The sequence below is a fragment of the Gorilla gorilla genome, chromosome 4 (genome assembly GCF_029281585.2).
Source record: "Gorilla gorilla gorilla isolate KB3781 chromosome 4, NHGRI_mGorGor1-v2.1_pri, whole genome shotgun sequence".
Taxonomy (NCBI): domain Eukaryota; kingdom Metazoa; phylum Chordata; class Mammalia; order Primates; family Hominidae; genus Gorilla; species Gorilla gorilla.
In genome coordinates this window covers 85,505,622-85,519,207 of record NC_073228.2, presented here as the reverse complement: position 1 = coordinate 85,519,207, position 13,586 = coordinate 85,505,622, and the positions used below count along the sequence as shown (strand labels likewise).

General features: G+C 36.6%; 1 protein-coding gene across 14 annotated transcripts in view; it reads left to right on the top strand.

Moving 5' to 3' along the window:
• SSBP2 (single stranded DNA binding protein 2) overlaps positions 1-9,932 on the top strand; it is a 326,082-nt gene extending 316,150 nt beyond the window's left edge. For 9 of the 14 annotated variants that reach the window (XM_063706649.1, XM_063706652.1, XM_063706650.1 and 6 more), the window contains 2 exons: positions 1,119-1,217; positions 9,332-9,932. In XM_063706649.1, coding sequence (XP_063562719.1) covers positions 1,119-1,217; positions 9,332-9,361 — 129 coding nt within the window. In that variant the 3' untranslated portion in view covers positions 9,362-9,932. The remainder of the gene's footprint in view (positions 1-1,118; positions 1,218-9,331) is intronic. The other 5 variants (XM_063706653.1, XM_063706651.1, XM_063706654.1 and 2 more) reach the window with 1 other exon arrangement.
• The last annotated feature ends 3,654 nt before the right edge of the window (positions 9,933-13,586 follow it).

Sequence of the window (13,586 nt, the reverse complement as noted above, 5' to 3'; positions counted from 1 at the left end):
TTTCTTCTGGGAATAACTCATTCATGAAATGTTAATTTTTATGATACAAGTTGTTGTAGTTAAGACAAAATTCTCTGAGCAATTTTCTTTAAAAAAAAATCTAAAAACTAATTCCAAAACAATGTAAATAGGAATGGCTTAGGAAAAAGTAAGCCAGTAAGTAAGTAAGTTATTTCTTCCATTTGAAATAACAACTGAAAATGTTTAACTCTGAAGTTTTTTTTTTTTTTACAAGTTAATGAATTGGACCTTCAAAGAATTACAGTTATACTACTGTATAAACATGGTTTATAGTCCAATGTCATTCTACATTTCCTATTGATGTGGAGTATCAGGTATCCTGCCATGGCTAAAATTGTGCGGTAATAATGAGACTAGCAAATTTAAATAGAATATGAAGCAATGCACTGCTAACTTGGTGTTCGATTAGATTGCTAATAATAGTCATTTTATCTTCCAAGGAAAGTTCCAAAGTAAATCTACTCTTAAACTAATGATAGGAAAATATTCTAAAGCAGTTTTCTTTTGAGCCTCCTTTTCCTCTAAGAGTACATAATAAATTCTCAAGTCCTAAGGTGTCTCTTGTTCTTAAGTACAGTTGTTAGCTATCTTTCTTTTTTCCTTAAAGTTCATGTAAAAATGGTTGAAATAGTGTTATCTGTATACTGCATGTAGAATTAAAAGGAAATGTTTATTAAAACAGTGACCTTTCAAAGTTTGGTTAGTGAAATGACTAAGGGAGTTATTGTTCCATCTTGCCTTATCACTGGGTAGGATCTCTTCATCATGCCCCTGCTGGGAATGTTTTAAACTCTCCAGAGTTTTAGGAACTCTATAAGCTGAGGGTGGGAAATTGAATAAATATTGATTCTGAAGCTAAGAAAATAGTTGTGGTAGGTTATTGGGGGTTTTTTGATTGTTTTTTAAATTTTCATTTGGGAAGGCATTAGTAGTTGTCAAAGTGCAAAGAATGAAATAGAATACATGGTAGAAGTCTAAGATTAAAATTAGAAGTATGCTTTGTCCTTAGGGATGCTGTTTCAATATTCGAAACAGTACAGTGCAAGAGGGAAATTAAAATTTTCAACAATGCCTTGTTTTCTAAATCTTGTTTACAGAATTCTCCCAATAATATGAGCCTGAGTAATCAACCGGGCACTCCAAGGGATGATGGCGAAATGGGGGGAAATTTCTTAAATCCTTTTCAGAGTGAGAGTGTAAGTATTCCCTTGACTATATTATACTCAGATTTTATTTCTGAAGCTCTTCTGCTAGAATAAATGCATAAAGCCACTTTTACTGCCGTTTATCTAGAGTTCAACAGGTTTATCTTTTAGATAAGAGAAACTTTAAGTGGAATATCTTTGAAAATAATTTTTAAAACAAACTTTTTCTTTTTTATTCTGTGTACATAGTTAGAAAAACCATAATAATAGTTTTCTCATTGAGAACCTCCACTGTAAAGGAACAAACTGGAAACAGGTTGCCTATTTGATACTTTTTATAAGTTTTCATGCTACTAAAATGTCTCAGGTTGCTGCAAAACTAGGTCTGTTTCAGTGCTGTCCTCAAAATCTAAAAAGTCTGTTCTTACTTTATATAATAGACCTCACTGGACTGAAGGCCAAATTGGCGGTCTGTTAACCTGAGCTGAATACCCAAGTCACTGCTTGCGTGTGATTATACTGTTACACAAAAGTTCATTCCATATCTCCATAGAAGTAGACGGAACCAAAAAGAGAAGCAATAAAATTCATTCATTTAACAAGCAATTACTGAGCATTTACCACATGCCAAGGCAATATGCTAAGTATTGGAGAGACCAAAAAGACAAAATGGTGCCTTTTCTCAAGGAGTTCTATGTACTATAATGATTTTTTACATTAATATTTCACATTAGAAACCCCAATGGAATTTTTTAAAATACAGTTTCCCAGAACTCTCCCTAGACTTAGTGAATCAGAATTTCCAGGAGTGGGGCTGGGCATACTTGAATGTGTGGAAAGGCTTTGTTACTGATGCTGGTGTACATTCTCTGCTAAGAACCACTGAATTGGAATGTAGCATAAAAGATTTCAAAACCCAAATGAATTTCATCTTCACAGGATTCATACCATCCTTAAAATTTCTTACGGAGGACCTACCAAACTGCAGTCAGAATCATAAGAGAGACTACCCTCATTTTGCCCAACTCAGCATTTACCAGAGGTGATACCATCAGAATTTGAAGCACTGGCTAATAGCACGTCTACCTTTATACAGAGTGGCTGCTTTATACAGAGTGGCTGTTCCATTCCCAAAACAGAATACAAGATTGAGTGCTCTGTGGATTCTTGTAGTTCTGATATCCACATAGGACCTTTGCAGGGGACAAGACATCCCCTGTTTTTAGACTTCGTTTCTGTTAAAATTATGCTGATCTGTAGTTTGTTTTACTTGCAGGCAATATGTGATTAGTGAGGACAAAGAATTTTTTATGTGTAACAATTTACAGTTGAAAAAAAAATTTAGCCTGTCAGTGTTAAGGAAAAACATGAGAAGCTACATAATTTAAGTCATAATGCTTAAGATTATGGGAATTATTTTTTAGATCCTGATTCTTTGAGTGGTTTGCTTCAAAACTATGGACAAATTAATTTTTCTATGTTCACATTTATCTAATTAAAGACATTTATTTCCTTTTTGAGTAATTTTACCAGCAATAAAATGGTATAATTCAGTGAGGTATTTGATAATTCAATTCAGTTTAACATTTATTGAGCCTATTATATGCAAAGCATCAGGTTAAGACCAAGGTATTCTGAAATAAATGTAACACCTACTTTCAAAGAGTGCAACCCAATAGGAAAAACAGATGTTTATATAACTAAAACATGTCAGATTAATGAGTGCTATAATGTATATATAAGCCATGTATTTTAAAAGTCAGAGGAAATGATTAATTTGGAGTTGGAAAAAAACTTTTTTAGAAAGCTTCCACATGACTTTCACTTATGGGCAGTGACAAGAGGAACTCTTCCCTCTACTTCCTTCCCAGATTTGTCATTAGTGACTGCTGTCTTAACAGTTGGAAGAGGGGTACCAATTCAGAACTGGCATCAGAAAGCTCTTCACTGGGGCAAAGATTCAGATATGCCAGGATGTGGAGAACTTCCTTGCACAGAATAAGCCCCAGCTTCTCCCTTCAATCCCTAATGGACTATGCACATGGCAAACAACAGATTCTTCTGTGAATATGTGCATTTAGAAACGAGAGCAGCTGGAACAAGGCTTCTTCCACCCCTAACTTCTGGCTCACCCTCCCTGCCCCTGAACTTAAGCGGGTTCAATGCTAGACTGCCAGCAGAGTTAACAGCAAACAGAAGTTCCCTGCTTTCTCTTCCCTCCTTGTCTCCTGTCCCCACCAGAAATGTTGTAAAAGGAAAAATAATTTGATGGTGGACTGAGAAACTGCACCACCACCCTGGAGGGTAGTACAGCCTTGGAAGCAGGTCCACACTGGCTTCTCCATTCTTCTGTCTCCTGAGAAGACGGGACTTGTTATGAATGATATCATTGTTATGTGTGGCTTTCTTTGTCATATTACCATACATTTTTGTTTAGACCTTTTTATAAAATCAAGCAATAAGAGGAGAGAGGAAGAAAGACAAAAGAGATTTGGTGCTGACAAATGTCAGGCTTTGAAGAAGTAAATAAGCTAGTTATCCCCAATAAGTTAGCTTTGCTATAATCAAGGAAAAGCAGAACTCTTAATGAATTCAAAAAGAAAACATTGTTCAATAAATGAACATGCAAGTTCTAGTGTTTAATACACATAACTCTGAAAGCACATATTTTTGAGCAGTCTGCCTTTTAAGGATCTGTCAGGTTTTATCTTGAAGTTAAATCACAGAAGGAGGCCTGGGAAGGGAGCAAGTAGATTGAGTACTCTTTATGTACTAGATACTATCCTAGTCTCTTCACACTCACACATGCTGCTTCATTCAATTAATATAGAAACAAAAATGCCCAGCCCAGAGTCATAAACCTTGCGGTGCCAGCATGTTTGACAAAACAAAATGCGAATCAAAAAATGTTTCACTGCTGAGGTTTTTTTTTTTTTAAGATCACAACCAAGACCCTTTATTTCAAGAAACAAAGATGCCCCCTAGTGTTCAAACTGTAAAATGTTTGTTTTGGAAAGTATAGACTACAAAAAGCCTTAGTTCAAAAAAATAGTTTTTCATGCTTCTCAAGTGAAGAAAGTAGCTGGTCTGGTCTTATTTCCTGAATTAATTTAGCAAAATATTTTCCCATGGCACTGAAATATAATCAATTGAGTAAACATGATATTAAAATAATGACATCAAATAGGAATTACAAACAAGATGGTAGATTATCTCTCATTCCCTTACCCCCTTTGTCATTTTCTGCTATTGTAAAGAAATCACATCAGCCCCAATTTTTTAATGTAATCATATAAATACTAAATTTATTTCAATTTATTTCGCTTTTGTTTAGCTCAGGGTAGAGGAACTGTTCTTTATTTCTCTCTCTTTAAGAAAATAAAGTATCATACAGACACTTAAACAGAAATGTAGTGAGAATTAAAGTGTTCTTGACATGTATAAACAGAAATTTATACACATTGTTCAAAGACTTCATGGAAATCTCTGGATTTTATGGTACATGAACTGGGCATAATAAGGAAAAAATCACAAGTTCATAGCAAGGAGTGCTATCTCATTTCACATTAAAAGATAAAATAAGTTGGTATACATTTAAAATAATATCTTTAAGGGTTACATTTTTAACTGAACCAAACTGTAATGCTGTTGACTGCTTTGTAAGAGCTATTTTATCATCTGGTTAGGGAGAGCCAGACTCATAGAATAGTTTTGAAACAGGGCAACCTGATATCACAGCATTTTGGCATAAACATTACAATATGTCATCACATATTGATGCAGCAGTACAATAGAAACATTGAAGTGTAGTCTCAGTACAGTACACCATGAATATTTTATGTCTCTAAATATGATACTCCATTTAACACCTACTCTTCCTTTACTTCTGGAAAATTGTAAGCCACTTCTCTACTACTTTGAAGAATAGTAATCTATAGCAAAATTCCTTTTTGGTTGCCCATTCTGTGAGTTTTCCTAGAAATTTTGTTATTTCCCCTTATTTCATTTTTTGAAGTAGTTTCAGTAATGGTGGCCAAACATGAGCATTTTACAGCCTCAGGAGTGTAAATAGCACATTGCGTATGTAGACACCCAGGCATAAATACAAACTATTTTACTGTACTAAATATATTTAGCATACCATCTTACAGTTATTTGTACTACTCAAAAATTAAACTTTATTAGATGGTTGCTCCTTTTTCTTTTCTTTCTTTCTATTTACTTATTTATTTATTTATTTATTTATTTATTTATTTATTTATTTTTGAGACTAGAGTCTCATTCTGTTTCCCAGGCTGGAATGCAATGGTGCGATCTTGGCTCACTGCAACCTCCGCCTCCTGGGTTCAAGCAGTTCTCCCAACTCAGCCTCCTGAGTAGCTGGGATTACAGGAGTGTGCCACCATGCCTGGCTAATTTTTGTATTTTTAGTAGAAATGGGGTTTCACCATGTTGGTCAGGCTGGTCTCGAACTCCTGACCTCATGATCCACCCACCTCGGCCTCCCAAAGTGCTGAGATTACAGGCGTGACCTACCATGCCCGGCCAGTTGCTCCTTTTTCTGAGTTGTGTTGTATTGCGTGGAGCTGATGCTTCCATTTTGACTGAATTGGGCCCTCATTTTCTCTATTTTTTCACTCAGTTTCCTCCCTGGGCCTACCTCACTCTTTTAACTTCCCAACAAATCAGTAACAAAGTATCATTTTTCTGTAAGATTGACTTAAAACATTTGAAATATCACAGATAAAAAATGTTAACAGTTGCCAGTGTTGAGATGATAGCAATAAATAAAAATGATTGATAATAGAGTATATGCGTATGTATAGCTTGACATATATACATACTCTTAACAACATATAGTATAATGAAGGCTATTCTATATTTTCAACACTATTTCCTAACATAACCTGACATATGAATGAACTGGAATAATACTTTTTTTTTTTTTTTTGAGATGGAGTCTTGCTCTGTCGCCCAGGCTAGAGTGCAGTGGCACAATCTTGGCTCACTGCAACCTCCGCCTCCTGGGTTCAAGCGATTCTCCTGCCTCAGCCTCCTGAGTAGCTAGGTTTATAGGCACCTGCCACCTCGCCTGGCTAACTTTTTGTATTTTTTAGTAGAGAGAGTTTCACCATCTTGGCCAGGCTGGTCTCAAACTCCTGACCTCGTGATCCACCCGCCTCAGCCTCCCAAAGTGCTGGAATTACAGGCATGAGCCACCACACCCGGCCCCAGAAACTTTTTTAAAAAGCATTTCCTTTGAGGTCCTTTCTGAAATGCTTAGTATCTTTTACTGTTTTATATTATTGACACAGTATACTCAATAAGACCTTTGTTTTAAAAGAATGATTGATTATCTAGCTGCCCTATTAATTAAAATTACATACAACTAAAATTTCAGTTCCTAAGTTGTACTAGCTACATTTCATGAACTCAGTAGCAACCTCTGGCTAGTGGCTGTTGCAGTAAACAGCACAGAATTACAACATCATCATCACAGAAAGTTACATTGGACTGATGGAATCACCAATATTTATTGTAAATAACAGTAGCTGCGGAAAGCTTAGATTAAATTCATCTGTGCCCATTTTGCCATATTCTCTGATTTTTTCTACTCTAGTAAAATCTTGCTAACCACTTATTTTCTTTTTATTTATTCTTGCCTCTAAACTTTTAAATACCAAAGTATAGTTCTGTTTAGCCACAGGCTCTGGATAGTTGAAGCATGCTGTCATTGTTTATAATGTGAGACGTGGAATCACATTATGTGCATGGAATCAATTGAGTAAACATATTAAATGGTATCATGTTTGTGATGATGAAATGGTGGGTTGAAATGTGATGTGATGAAATGGTAGTCTGTTCCCCTCTGACACAGGGTCAGGGATCCGTTCCATGTCATCAGCATTTGTCTATGACTGGAGGTTTTGCTTTGCTTTGCTTTTCTGCTGCTATGATCAAGGGGAGAGGTTGTCTAAACTGAATCTCCTTTCTTGTTTCTGGCAGTTTCCCTCTTTTTTTTTTTTTTCTCCTATGATCTGTCCGAAAGTCTCCCCTTCTTATCACCATATACTCACTATAATCCTACATACAGGATCAGTTCAAGTATGTAATTTCACTTTCCTGTACTGAAACACTGTAGGCTGTGAAGTGATTAACAAGTATTAATAGATTTTCCTTGATGTAATGCATGTTTATAGGATTAAACAATCCTCTTCCTATGGTCCAGTGACCCTTTTCCAGGCCTAATCACCCACCTTTCCTCAGGAACAGTGCATGTTTTTGGTTTGAGCCCTAATGACATCTGGCCCAGACATGTGCCAGCTGAGCCATTGCCCCTCTGTGCTCTTCCCTGGGGAGTCCTGCTTTCACACTATAATCCATCCTTACATCAGTACACACCTATATGTCTTTCTGATTTCTGCAGCCGGTCTCAGCTTGTCTATAATTCACTTCATTTTATTCTCTTTCTGCCAACTTTCTGAAAAGTTCGTGCTCGCCTACCCAGGATTATCACAGCTTCTGGTTAGGTTCCTGGAGCCTGGGACCAATCCCTTTGACTTTATCTGCCTTTTTCTAGGAGGCACAATTGTTATTAGCATGTTGAAAGGAATTGCCTTTTACCCTGGTCCTCACGGGTTTCCAATAAAACATTTAAAAAATTTCAGGGTCCACATTTACATTTTAATTTAGAAACTGTCTTCATCCAAAGAGTAGATTACCATGTGGGATTAGATGCTTCTCCCCACAGCTCAGATAGTCTAGAGCTGTGCTGTTCAAAATGGTAACCACTAGCTACATGTGGATACATAAATAAATTAAAATTAAATAACATTAAACATTTAGTGTCTTGATTGCACTAATCACATGTCATGTGCTCAGTAGGCACATATGGCTAGTGACCTCCAAGTTGGACAGCACAGGCCACAGAACAAGTTTGTCTTTAAAGAAAGTTCTCTTGCATGGTGCTGCTGTAGAACTTTTCTGTCACAGTCTATTCTCCAAGAATATGAGGGTACAATGGCACAATTAGCAAAATAGTTGCTCTTTATTTCTCTCTAAATCATTTTTGAAACCACTTTTTCCAAATCTCTGAAACCCTCACCTTTTATCATTTGTCAGCCTCATCAAACTGACAAGTCCGCATGTAACAATGATGTTCCTACTCACGTGCAAAAATGACTGTGGATTACAGTTAGAGTCACAGGCCGAGCACAGGGTCTCACGCCTGTAATCTCAGCCCTTCGGGAGGCCAAGGCGAGCAGATTGCTTGAGCCCAGGAGTTTGAGACCAGCCTGGGCAACATGGTGAAACCCCATCTCTACAAAAAATACAAAAATTAGCCATGCATGGTGGCGTGTGCCTGTAGTCCCAGCTACTGGGGAGGCTGAGGTCGTGGGATCACCTGAGCCCAGGAAGGTCAGGGTCGCAGTGAGCTGAGATCGCACCACTGCACTCCAGCCTGAGTGACAGAGTGAGATCCTGTTTCAAACAAACAAAAAAGATTAGAGTCACAGATTATGGGCAAGATGCTTAAATGCTGAAGTATAAATTAGACTCTTAAGTATTTTAAATGCTTTAATGAGAGCTTCCCAGGGCCAGCTTGGAGTTGTTTTTGTTTTGTTTCCCTACAGTATTAACCTAACACTTGCTGAGCACTTTCTGTGTATTTAAGAAATACATGGTTTAAGGATTTTATATCTCATCTTCCCCAAGCCCCTTTACAGATAGGGAAACTGAAGTCAAGACAGGTTAGGTAGCCTCCTCAGTTTACAAGCTAGTAGACAGCAAAGACTAGACCTCATACTTACTTAGTTATGATCCAGCCTTGGACTAAATTTACCCAAGGTTTTTACAAGTGCCTGCAAAACATAAATCTGTCTGGATGGAGGGAGGCAGAGGGACTGGGTAATGATCAGCCTCTGGGTGCAGGGAGAGGATAGGACTTGATGCTTTCCAAGGGAAATATTTAAAATTTCAGTACTAAGTTAAGTCTGTATCAGTTTACTTTTTTTATAGTTTCTTATTTTATGTTGTGTGAGATGAAAAGCTTGCACATAAAAGATGATAAGAAATTAGAATTCATCGTTTCTATTGTACCAAGAAGAACCTTAGTGATCTCTAAAAGAATTGTTGTTAAAATATGGATTCTTCTTTCCTTCTAGTACTCCCCTAGCATGACAATGAGCGTGTGATCCATTACCAAGTCTCCTCATGAAAACCACAGTGAGTCAGCCCTTCACAGAACTACTACGGAAGAAAATTATTCATCACAGTGTACAGTTAAACAAAGGAATCTCAGTCACACCAAACCAACCTTTTTATTTCCTGCTCTCTCCCCTCTTTTGTGAAGAAAGCGGGTCCAAACGTGATTCAAACAACTGTACGGAGTGGCATATTAGAATTGCCCTAAACTGAACTGCAAATAATTATGTGTGTATGTATATGTGTGGGAAAGAGAATGTACTGTATATGTGTATGTTATACAGACATATACACATACATACATTGACCCACAGGACATTGTAAAATATTATCACATGACATCTTAAGTAGAAATAAGTAGGGACTTTTATTCCATCCTTTTTTTCACGTTTACATTTTAATTATTACAAGTTGCTCCTGCCCCTCCCTGAACTATTTTGTGCTGTGTATATCACTGCTTTATATAAGTTATTTTTTAAGGTGAACTCAGATGTTATGGTTTTGTAAATGTCTGCAATCATGGATAGGAATAAAATCGCTTATTTGAGAGCTTTCATTAAATTGCGTCTGATGCAAGTTATCCTGTGAATCACAAAGTGTACTGTCTCAAAAAATAGAAGAAAATGTGTCTTCGTCTTTATGTTGAATCAAACAATTTCTCAGTTACCTTCAGTGAAAAGTATTTTTTTAATTTTTATTTGAGAAAAACACTTCAAATCAGTAAAAGCTTAACTGGGGCCTCACGCAGTATATTTCTGCAATAACTGCTTTAAACGGAGTTCTTGATTTGTTTGTCTTAGATGATACAGAAATCATTAAATAGCCCAAATCATTTAGACCATAGCAATAAAGTGACCGGGGTTGTCATATTTTTAGCAACATCTTTTCTCTTTAACATGATGAAGCCCAAAAGTGATAACAAAAGCATTTGCTTGAATTTGTCACTTCTCACCAGGAGTACTAGAGGTAAATTTTTAATAACATACTAATGTTAAATGGTATCTGGTTTTTATTCAGACTTTTTGTGAGCATATTCTTATAGACACTAGAAATAAATACATAGAAGGAGACTTAGCACAAGGGAGAAGAGAGTTATTAGCACTCCTGAGGCCTCTGGAATGCTGCTTTTCTATCCAGGTATCTTGCTTGCTACCAGCAGAATTGACTGGTATTGGTTCTCACTAGCCAGGGAGCCCCTGCTCTGTTCCTGGGATATAAGGCTTTTATTCAGGAGCAAATCATTGATAGTAACTTTGCTTTATCTAGCCATTGACTTCAGCCGGCTAAAACTACATTGTGTAACTGACTGTTCAAAAAAGAATAAGTAAATTTTTTTTAATCTAATTCCCTTATGGAAAGCACCTTGCTCTATGGCACTTTCCAGATCTTTTGGGATTTTGTGCTTAATTATACATACATACACCAAAATCACAATAGAAAGATATGAAGACTTTAATTTTAGACTCTGAAAGATAACTGGGTGATCCTTTATGTTAAAATTGTGATACAAACAACCATTGATAAATACCAACTATGAATCCAAACTCCAGAGACTTTGAAAAGCATTGTTTAATCGCAGGTAAGAGGAATCTTCTCTTTCCTTTAGGCTTATAGTCTCTAAAGTGAAAATTTGGCAGGATATAGTCATGCAGCTCATAATGACATTCCAATCAACCACAGACTGCATATACAGCAGTGGTCCTATAAGATTATAATACCATATTTTTACCGTATCTTTTCTATGCTTAGATACACAAATACCATTATATTACAGTTGCCTTTGGTATTCAGTACAGTAACATGCTGTACAGGTTTGTAGCCTAGGAGCAATAGTTTATATTATATAGCCTAGGTGTGTAGGAGCCTATACCATCTAGGTTTGTGTAAGTACACTCTATGATGTTCAGACAAGGACAATATTGCCTGACAATGCATTTCTCAGAATGTATACTTATCATTAAGTAACACATGACTGTATGTACTAGTTCCTGATGACTGACTTCTCTCAAATTCATAATGATTTAGTCCTTGTAAAAATAAAGATTTTGCCTGTGCCTAAACAGGGATACTAGGCAGAACTGTTGAGAAAAAAAAGCTGAATTAAATTTATGTTGCAGATTTAAACTATAATAAAATGAGCCTCAGTTAATCACACACAGTATTCAGGTGCCTAGGAGTGCACACCGGAGAACAGCCTTATGCTGTCAAGCTGCAGAAACCTTTCATGCAAATTCAGATGAAAAGGTCTTTACCTCAAGCGAAGGTAACCTGAATGAAGGTGACAGTTTGTCCAGACACCTGACTTTACCAAGAAGAATTTTGACTTTCATATTTTATGACAATCATATAAAAATTGACAGTCCTTTGATTATTAAGCTTAATCTTATAATGCTAGAATTTTCAAACATTTTGTTGACTCTTCTCCATTGTTACTGATCTTGAAATTCTTTTCTTCGCCTTCTGAGAAGGTATTATTTCGTATCACAAAGAATGATGAATATGATTTTATCTACCCTTATTTTGGGGGTAATACGAGAATATGAATTGCATCATGATCCCCGTTATTTCTAACCTAAAAGTAAAATTCTTTTTTTTTTTCAAGGCAGAGCAGTCAATTCATTATAAGTATTTATTTCTTTTTTCTTCTTGGAGCCCAGATTAACAAGAGTTATTTTAGGTTTAAAAATTTCCTGAAATAGTTGAAAAATTATTTTTGGGGAGAAAATTGTATCCAAGAAACCCAGAATGTAAGGATACTTGATTTTTATATCCAGATAATTCTTTCATGCACTGAATGGAAGACAGTATATCTGTATATTAATTTTTGTTTAGATTTTGAATCATTTAACCCTTATCCTTTTTTCTTGTAATAAGACTATTTAATGTTTTTCTCTTGTGTTTTCCATCTTTATCAATGCATTCGTGTTGGTCTTGATGTATACTACCTGTTCCTAGTGTTATTTTTACACGTCATCTCACAGTAATAATATCAGCAATTCTTGCTACATTGAACATATTAAATACACATGTAAAATGAAAAAGTAAGCAGTAGGTAAAATCTTGTTACTCTGCTTTGCATTCTGCCTAACTCACTGCATTTGAAAACACATGTCAAATTCTTTCTGAGGGTATGTATGATTCTTAACTACGTGTCTTACAGCAAAGTTGCCCATGGGAACAAAGGCTATAGGGTGTCATTGATCTTGTAATACACCACATATTTGATGGGTGAATCTTATTAGCACTCCTTTGAAAATGTTCCAGTATGGAGTCAGTTGCTGATAAAGAGGAAGTTCACAGCTAGGAATCCGAAGTTAAGATTTCTCAATTGCCATCTGGGCACTCATGCCTGTAATCCCAGCACTTGGGAGGCCAAGGTGGGCAGATCACCTGAGGTCGGGAGTTCAAGACCAGCCTGGCCAACATGGTGAAACCCCCCATCTCTACTAAAAATACAAAAATTAGCCGGGCATGGTGGTGGCTGCCTGTAATCCCAGCTACTCAAGAGGCTGAGGCAGGAGAATCACTTGAACCCAGGAGGCGGAGGTTGCAGTGAGCCGAGATGGTGCCACTGCACTCCAGCCTGGGTGACAGAGCAAGACTCCATCTCAAAAATAGAAAAGATTTCTCAATTGCCAAAAAGATTAACAAGTAAATCAATTCTGCTCCCCCAGCCATGAAAAGTGCCCAAAACAGCCCTTTCCCTCCAGAATAAAATAAAGAAAACTTCCATTTCTATTTTTATGATTCTCTAAGATATCTGAACTCCATTGCATTTCATAGGGTTATTCAGTTAGCACTTCTGTGGTTTAAAAGACAACAAATGAAAATAAGTAAGTTCAGTTTGGGGCATGAAGAAGTCCCACATCTGTCTATATCTTTTCTTCATCATATTGTCCCTAGGAATGTATAGCAAAGCATTCAGAACTGCTCCTTTGGCTGGGGAAGTTTTCCACCGTCCTTAATACTATGAAGTCTTGATTACTTCTTCCGTGGCTTTATCCTTGCCTCCCTCCCAATCCCTGCATCTTCCAGGAGAAATAAAATACCAACTGAACACTGTTACCTTCTCAGCCCTTACCATTTTCATCTGCGTATAGTACTAAGAGTAGTTTTCCCAGGAGAAATAATTGCAATTTTCATTTCTTGATTATCACTGCTAATTCGAAGGAGTGCCACAAATCATAGCCACTTGATTTTGATTTTGGAATGCAT